This window comes from Arachis ipaensis, chromosome B7 (genome assembly GCF_059453495.1).
Source record: "Arachis ipaensis isolate K30076 ecotype BB chromosome B7, ASM5945349v1, whole genome shotgun sequence".
Lineage (NCBI taxonomy): Eukaryota > Viridiplantae > Streptophyta > Magnoliopsida > Fabales > Fabaceae > Arachis > Arachis ipaensis.
The window spans coordinates 37,121,521-37,131,254 of NC_142442.1; the positions used below are offsets into that span (position 1 = coordinate 37,121,521).

Sequence of the window (9,734 nt, forward strand, 5' to 3'; positions counted from 1 at the left end):
ATCATGCTATGGACGATGATTACGACGCCAGTCCCGTTACAGGCGGACGACGAGTCCAGGGAGGTAGGGCGAGGGGGCGTGCTGACCGTGGGGTCGACGACGAGGATCAGCATGGGCACGTTGGCGGGGGTGGTTCAGGGGCTGTTGCAGCTGCGGGTACTAGTACACACGATGGCGGTCATGGGGGTGAGTGGTATGGTACAGGGATGGGTGACGGGGCTGACACGGGTGACGCTGGACTTGGATCAGGCCCTCTTGGACATTACTTCGTTGGTGTGCCAGCCGATGACCAGCCTGAGCAGAGGGGTACACCTTGGGTTATCCCGGGATCACAGTGGCCAGACTTTATTGGGTCAAACACGCTTGTTGGGGACTTCGGGAGTCCACGCTTCCTAGAGGAGATCATCGCCATCATGCAGGGGGACGTCACTCCCCGCAGTGGTGGTCAGACCTCAGGCACACAGGCCCCGTTAGATGTTGATCTGAACGAGCCTCCATCCTCATCCGCTGGTCACCAGTTCTGTCTCGGAGGTACCCCTCCATCCGCCTTCACCGCTGCATCAGAGTCTGTCGCAGGGCCGTCTGCGGCACCCCTGCATGTTGCGCCACCTGCACAGCCTGCCCCGCAGGAGGATGGGGATGACATCGAGGATGAGGAGCCGTTTATCCGCCGAGGTCAGAGGGCACGGGTAGCCCGTCGCTGTGGTACTGGATCGCATCTGTTTAGATGATTTACGTTTCATGTATTTTGTTCCCTATGGTTCAATCATGTATGATAGTGATATGTACTTTTCTTGTTATGTTGTAGTCTGTTTACCTATGTTGTTTGTTATTTGTGTTGTGGGACATTGACTATTTATAATCATTGAATCATGAAACAGTTTAGTGTTTACTTTTACTTATTAAAATTTGCATCTACGGAACTTGTAGCAGTATTCATAATGAAAGACAACATATTCATTACTACTCGCAACAATCAAAGTACAATGTATAAAGATCAACCAGTTACATACGTGCTCAAACATTGCATCTAACAGGAAAACTTAAATGTAAATAATACTAACACTAACAACATGCCCACTAATGGCGCCCTGTCTGAGACGATCCTCCAACCTGTGGGCAACAACGTCGTGTGTGTCCGGGTTGGCGACATAGGCCGCACCTCTTTGGCCGATTCGGATCTGCCTCGTCCATATTCGTCCGTATCCTTGTGGATCTAGGATGATCCTCTCTCGCACGCATCTTGTTAGGGTCCGGAATCACCGTGGACCCGTCGTAAGGTGGCCAGAAGCCCTCCGGGATCGGAGGTGTGAATCCCATCCGATACACACTGAACACCGAGCTAATCTGATAGACGCTGTGAACGTAAGAGGTCCAGGTGACCCGTGCGTAGGCACAGCATGCAAGTGCGTGCTGACACGGGAAATGAAGCACTTGGAAGTACCCACAGTCACATGTCCGAGAGGCAAGTGATACTCTGTAAGTACCCAAGGAGAAAGAACCAGTCGGAGTGGTCTCTGCTACGGTGAACTCGGAGTTATCCCGGTCATACAACGTCACCGTGAAGCACCTGGCTGTCTTCAAGTTGGCCTCAATACACTTCACCAAATGCTTACTGAATTGTTGTCCGGTTCCCATCTGGGCCTCAGCCTCTCTCCCCTTGCGAACAAAGAGTTCCGCAAGCCTACCATATGTTGCCTTCACCAGGGATGCTACAGGGAGATTTCTGACCCCCTTGAGGATTGAGTTCACACACTCGGAGATGTTCGTCGTCATGTGACCGAATCTCCACCCCTCATCACGATGCTGAGTCCACAAGGAGTAATCAATCCGGTTCGCCCACTCACACATCGCCGGGTCTTCAGACCACAGAATATCAAACCAGTAATCAAATTCAACCTCGGTCTTCGCATACGCCGCATTCACTAGAAGCCTCCTAGCATCTTTGCCCTTGAAGGTAAGGGCAAAATTAGCCGCTACGTGTCGTATGCAGAATGCACGGTACGTAGATGGCGGTAACCAACCTCCGTTAGGGGCCTCCGCGCCTTGATGCCGTTGTGCCTGTCCGATATAACCAGCAGACCGGGCTGCGGGGTCACGTGCTGTCGAAGATGCGAGAGAAAGAATGTCCAGGACTCTGCATTCTCACCCTCTACTAGTGCGAATGCGACAGGTAGAATGTTGGAGTTCCCGTCCTGTGCAATCGCGATGAGCAACGTTCCCCCATACTTCCCATACAGATGTGTGCCGTCAATGCTGAATAGCGGCTTGCAATGACGGAATGCCTCGATGCACGGAGGGAAAGTCCAAAAAAGTCTGTGGAAATACGCTTGAGACTCGTCCACCTGTCCTCCAACTCGAACTGGGCTCGTCCTGAGGACCGCAACACTTCCAGGCATCGTCAGCTGGACACCCAACACCCACCTAGGTATGTCGTTGTATGACTCATCACAGTCACCGTAGATGAGGGCAATAGCCTTCTGCTTTGCCATCCATACCCTCCTGTAAGTCGGCCTAAAACCAAAGTGCGCTGCCGTGGCGTTTAGGAGCACCTTTATGCTCACGGATGCGTCAGCCCTAACCATTGGCATAATGAACGCCGAAATCACATGATAATCCAAACTCCTGTGGTCACTCGAGATGGATGTGGACAGGCAAGTGTGAGGTCCATTGTACCGTTTGACCTCCCAAATGCCCTTGCGCTTCCGGAGACTCAGTCGAATCAACCATGTGCACCCATTCCCAAACTCGGAACACTTGCCCACATACCGGCGGTGATCGGACTCCACCACCTTGTACTGTACCCCTCGCCGGATGCTGTAAGTCTTCACACTTAACAGGGCCTCGTCTTTATCCTGGAATTGCTGACCAACCTGGAACTCTGTCAGACCAGCAGTCCCTTCCGCATCTCTAGCTCCGAATCCAACAGCGTGCCCTAAAACCCCCCTCATGCCTCATGGCGTCCAGGTCCAACGAGGAAAAATGTGGTGGATACTGCTGTGTGCCAGAGCTAGAACCACCGCCCACCAATGCAGGACCAGTCGCTCTAACCTCGTCGCCGCTGTCATCCTCAATCGTATCCGGCTCGACGTCGTCCTCATCTGCATCACCCAAGACTCCGTCTCCGACGCCAACCGGTTGAATGCCCTGTAAAGCGTTCGGCAGAATATCAAAGGATCCTACCTCGTCGCCTACGCCGTCATTCAGATCAACAGCAAAAGACGGGGAGGCGACAAGTTGGACCGCTGGCTCGTACACTGGGACGGAGGTAGAAGCCACAGCAGCCATGGAACTGGAACCAGCTGCCGTGGCTACATTGGTGGTATTCCGGTTCGAACCCCCTGAGCTGGATACCACATCAATCAGCTTTGCCAGCAATTCTGGTGTCCTCACCTCCGGAAACTGCCTCCGACAAAGAAACATGACTTGTAGGTCCTCATCACTACCAATCGTGAGACAATCATACTTCATCGTATCGTGCAGGATCGTGACTGGAATGCGATAGAAAAACTTCTTAACCCGCTTCACACCTTCCATGCCAAGTTTCATCAGCACAGATCTAACAAGGTCATCATAACTCGTCGTTGGATTCACGACAATACAGAGAGGATCCTTATCTGTGAACTTCACTCCGGAACGAGTTTTCATCTTAATGGATCCTCTGTGGTGAACCAGAACAACAAAACTCTCCTCACTAGCCATCTTACTCCATCTAATGAGACCAACTCACGTTTACAACCCTATATATACTGCCCTGTCTACCACTAAATCGAACCATACTGGTTCGAATTAGTTGTAGTGTAATTCGAACCATCTTGGTTCGAATTACATGACGCAGCATCTCTCCCTATAATTCGAACCAGCTTGATTCGAATTATATGTTGCAGTTTCTCCCTCTGTAATTCGAACCAGCTTGGTTCGAATTACTTGAACCAGCTACTCTCCATGTAATTCGAACTGGCTTGGTTCGAATTATTAAGGATTCGAGTTCGAACCACATTGGTTCGAATTATATAAATATATGATTTGGCTCATTGCTGAAACGAATTTCACTTTGGCTTATTTAGGTAGTTTGCAACTTCCCTTGGCTTATTCTAGTTTTTTGCCCTAAAATTTATGTGTATTTGTTAAGAAATTTTGGTATATATGCATAATTCAAAACTCTTTCTCTTTCTCTTTATCTTCTTTTTTTTTATTTATTCATCTTTTTTTTCTTGTTTTACCTTCTCAAGTTTTTTCTTGTTTTACTCTCTTAACAAGAATAAAAACAAAAAAAATCAAATAAAGAAAAAGAAAAAACATATAATGCTATAAAATTACTAGAAAGAGGATAAAACTACATTTATTCAACTAAAAGAAAGAAAGAAATAAGGGAAAAACAAAGAAGAAAAAATAAAACATTAAAGAAGACATTTTTGTACTTTTGTAGCAAAATTTTGGTATAAAAACTAAGAAATTTATATGTATTTGTTAATAAATTTCGATGTATTTTATTTATGATAAATTCTGTATAATTCAAAACTTTTTCTCTTCCTCCTCCTCATCTGCTGCTTCTTCTTCTTCTTTTTCATCATTATCTTCTTCTTTTTTCTTATTTATCTTTTCATTCTTGTTTTACCTTTTTAAGTTTATTTCTTGATTTACTATCTTAATAAAAATAAAAACAAAAAAAATCAAACAAAGAAGAAAAAAACACATATGCTGTAAAATTACTAGGAACAGAATAAACCTACATTCATTTAACTAAAAAAATAAAGAAATAAAAAAAGAAAAATATAGCATTAAAGAAGACATTTTTGTGTTTTTCTAGCAAAATTTCGGTGTAAAAACTAAAAAATCTATGTCTATTTGTTAAGAAATTTCAGTGTATTTTTATTCTTTATCTTCTTCTTCTTATTTTATTTTCTCATAATTCTTCTAGTTTCATTCTCTTGAGATGAATAAAAAAAAAGAAAGAAAATCAATGCTGCAAAATTACTAGGACAAAAATAAAGAGAAAAAAATGCAGCAACAACAGTAGTAATAAAAAAACGACGATGGAGAGAAAACGCAAAAAAGAAAAAGGAGGAATGCGAAAAAGAAGGAGGAAGAAAGCGTAGAAAAAGAAGGAACGCGAATACGAAAAAGGATATATTTACGTTAGTGAAACGCACATGTATACATAGTGTGTGTATTGAAAGTGGTTTTTGTTGGGTTTGGGCCAACTTTTTTTTTCCAAGATAAAATTCATTTCATTAAATGAAAATGAATGGTCCAAAAAAGGACAGCATAACAAGAGAAAGGTTGGAACGATCCAACTTTAGCCATAATACATAATTCAATAGAGGAGAGAAAATCAAAAGGTAAAGTGAATAAAAGTGAAGGAGATCTCCAGGAAGAAAGGTCAAGAACGGTGTCGGTCTTCTCCCATGGCGTGGCGAGCAGCATCAACCAACGGCGTCTCTTATTCTCGAATAGCTTCTCGTTCCGGGTAATCCAAATCTGACATAATACATTTGCTGCGAATTCTTTCTTCTTCGTCGCGTTGCTCACAAATTTCAGATTTTTGTCAAGCTCACTCCACCAAATCCATGGTTCTTCAATTAAAGTTGGAACAGGTAGATTAGTGATTCTCCAAGCCTCAATAGCGTCGGTGCACATCCAGAGGCAATGTGCAACCGTTTCAGGGAACCTGATACATTGCTGACATAATGGACTCACTAATGGAAGTCTTTCACTTAGCCTTTGTTGAACAGGTAGGCCTTTGTGCATAATTTTCCAAAGAAAATTTTTTATCTTGGGTTGGCATTTGATGCTCCAAATATCATACCATAGTTACTTATTTTGACACTATTCTGGCAGAAACTCTAGTGGGGGTGAAAGAATTGGAATGCTAGCTGGTACCCAGACGCTACTGAATAGTATCCATTTTTCTCCTTTAGCCAGGTAACCTCATCATCACCTTGTTGGATTTCAGTGTTTATGATTGCCTCTGCAATATCTAGTCTAAATAGTTCTTGTATTAGTATCTGATTTCCATGATTTGGTTGGTAAAAGTAGGTCTGAAACTCATGTAGGATTGTGCTCTGAATTAGTCTCTGTATTAGGAGTAATAGTCAGATAATCACGAACCCATGAATCTTCTCTTATTCTGATATCTGAACCGCTGCCTAGCCTCCATAGAATACTTTTTTTCAGAACTTTTCTGTCCTTTACTATACTCCTCCATCCTCGGAAAAAGTTTGGACCAACTTATTTAAACTTAATTGTTAGAAAGACTTAGATGTGTAAGAGGATTGTATTTTATAATTAAAATTATTTGTTACTTATGTGATTAGTTTAAACTATTATTATGTACTTATTATTCATTTTATGCTTTATTTGATTATAGTGTAATTTTTTATTATTAATATATTCTCATTGATCCTTATATAAAAATAAAAATAACATTTACCCTTAAACCTGAGAAGTATAATTTTTATAATTTAAGAGCATCTATAATCAATTAATTTTTTTAGTTTAACTTAAAAAGGCAATATAAAAGTTTTTATACGATTATTTTATTATATTTATTCTTTTGTATAACTATTCACATAGTGAAAATAAAAAGTAAAGCTTTTTTTACATAATAATATATAATTGAATATATTTGTAAAATTTTTTTATATTAATAATTTATCAAAATTAAAATTTATTTTTATAATGTTTATAATTTATAAATTAAAAAATATTGTAAATATCTCTTTTGTCTTGAATACATATGGATATTTCTAATATATATGTATATTGTACATATCTTTTTTACTTTATCTAAAATTTTATATTTCTAATCCTTTAATAATTTTGAATAAAATTGTTTTCTAAATAATTTATATAGGTGAAAAATCCTCCATACAAGATAATAAATTACGAAGAATGCTAGGGGATCAGTAATTTTTGTGATTTGTAGCCATCAAATAGTCATCAATGATGGTTTTAATGGTGTGAGATTAGTGTGAGATTTTATCCAATATCTCATTTTTTTTGTTGGTTACATGCTGGCCAGAATTTAACAAAGTTGCTTACCCCTAGACTTTTCCATAAATTACCATTTGGCTTTAAAAAAATATAATTTTTTAATAGAATAAATCTTAAAAGGTTACCATGACAAAATGATTTTCCAAAAATATACTCCGTCTAACAAAATAAACCAACTAATAAACTAACTATCAATGTCTTGATTGATTAAGAGATGAACTTCTATAAAAATAAGGTTAATAATCACATAACTATACATAGATAATTAGAAGTAAGAGTTATTAAAAAAGTTACATAATTAAAGAATACCTAGTTGTACTGTTTATTTTAATCTTATATATTATGCAAAGTTAAACATCAAATATATTTTTTCACTTTTATAATTAGCACTCCTCTATGCTTATGTTTCATTTTCTCCCTTGTTTTTTATATTTTCAATTAGTATATTATGTCGACATAGTATGAAAACTATCACCAATAATTTTTACAAGAGCACCAACCATCCTTAAACCTATGAAAACGATTATTATCTCGCACAATAATTTCTCTACCAACAATTCTTGAGACGAACTTAATGGCACTATGACAATCTGCACAAATCCTAAGATTTTTTGTAATCCGTATGGGAACTCCAAGAGGCAAAGCTATGAGGCCAAAAGCAAGAGCAATCTTTTCACTGTGATACCAAACTTCTGAAGCCTTTTCTTCTTCTTCTAAGTCAAAAAGCGATAAATTGGTGTCAGGAACATACCCAGCTTTTTTCATCTCCTCTTTTAGCTTATCTAGCATTGCATGAATCTCAGAGTTCTTTTCATGAAAATTATCCTTTGCTTGGAAAACATGAACTCTGTTCTTGACAGCAATCCAACTATAGCCAACGTTTTTTTCAATACCTATCTCTTTCATTTCCTTCCTGATAAGAGTAGCATCTTCCCATCTGCATTATGCACCAATTGTAATGTTAAATTAATTGGAAGTGAAATTATTAATTTTCCACTAAAACTTCTTCGATATAGTGATTAAAGGAAGGAAGACTTTGCCAAAATGGTCTTAAACAATTACCTGCCAGCAAATGCAAGCATGTTAGATAGTATTACATAGTTGCCAGAATCATCAGGATCAAGCTCAAATAATTTCTCTGCTGCAATTTTTCCTAACTTTGTTTTCCCATGCATCCTACAAGCCCCAAGTAGAGCTCCCCAGACTGAAATAGTGGCATGAATTGGCATTCTTTTTATAAGTTCATATGCGCGCTCAACAAAACCAGATCTTCCTAAAAGGTCCACAACACACGCATAATGCTCAGAGCCCGGTTCAATTCCATAGTTCACTCTCATAGACTCAAATATCTGCATCCCTCTATCCACTGCCCCAGCTCTACTACAAGCTGATAATATAGAAACTAATGTCACATAACTTGGTGTTATACCACAGTTACCCAATGTCATCTCCTCAAATAGATGCAAAGCCATGTCTACATCACCTTGGTGCGCATATCCACCAATCAGTGCATTCCAAGTTACCAAGTTCCTCGTAGGCATTTCACCAAAGACTTGCTCTGCATTCTCGATGCTTCCACATTTTCCATACATGTCAACAAGTGTACTCCCAACAAATATATTCTCCTCGACGCATGCTTTGACAGAGAGTGCATGTACTGTCCTGCCCAATTCAAGCCCTCCAAGCTCAGCACAAGCACTAATCACACTTGATATCATGAAATCCGTTGGTTCAACACCTTCTTCCCTAGCTCGCATGAAGACCATGCAAGCCCTCTCTTCCTCGTGGTTTTTCACAAGAGCAGCAAGCATAGAACACCAAGAAACAACATTCTTCCACCCAATTCTGCTAAAAACTATTTCAGCAGATATGATATCCCCACACTTTCCATAGAAATCAACAAGCCCATTCGAAACAGAGACATCCTCTCTGTATCCACCACGAATTACAAAAGCATGCAACTGACGCCCGAGCTCCAAACTTGACATGTCAGAACACGCATTAAGAAATGCACAGAATGTGATCGAATTCGGCTCTCCATTCAGGCAAAGTAACTCCTTGAATGCACCTATAGCATCCAAAGACTTTCCATCAAGCACTGCATTGGAAATATAAGCATTCCATGTGGCCAAATTTCTGTCAGGCATTTCATCAAACATCTTGCGAGCATCAATTAGAAGACCAGTTTTACTGTACATATCGAAGGCACTGCACCCAACAAAGACATCATAAATCATGCCACCCTTTAACGCAAGGGCGTGAACCTGTTTCCCAGTAATAGGCATCTGCAGAGAAGACAAAGCTTTAAAGACGCACGGGAAAGTGAAGTCATTGGGGCGAATGCACTCACGGCGCATGTTAGAGAAGTGGTGGAGGGCAGAGACAAAATGGGCATTGCGAACGCAGCCGGAAATGAGGGAAGTCCAAGTGACGACAGTGCGAGTGTTGGTGAGAGAGAGAACGTGTTGGGCATAGGTAAGATGGTCGAGTTTGGAGTACATGTTGACTAGATGGTTGCAAAGGAAGGAAGGGAGAGGGGTGTGGTGGGTCTTGAGAATTTGTGCATGGACAGCACGACCAAATAAGGAACAGTGGCTTGCAACAGGCGACTCCAGCAAGCTGCCAAGGAAGTTCGAATGCTGCACCACCGCCATGTTAATGACTTAATGTGTTATGCAACTTATCAAACTAAGATTTTTTTTTGTTGGTTGCCTTCATTGCTTTTAATCATTCTATGT

At 40.7% G+C, this 9,734-nt stretch overlaps 1 protein-coding gene across 1 annotated transcript; it reads right to left on the reverse strand.

The window, feature by feature from the left end:
• Window positions 1–7,346: 7,346 nt before the first annotated feature.
• Window positions 7,347–9,734, reverse strand: LOC107608199 (pentatricopeptide repeat-containing protein At4g14850-like). Its single transcript, XM_016310064.3, has 2 exons — window positions 8,059–9,734; window positions 7,347–7,933 (listed from the first exon to the last, which is right to left on the reverse strand). Exons 1-2 carry the CDS (start codon window positions 9,648–9,650, stop codon window positions 7,468–7,470), a joined length of 2,058 nt encoding a protein of 685 aa, XP_016165550.1. The 5' UTR covers window positions 9,651–9,734; the 3' UTR covers window positions 7,347–7,467.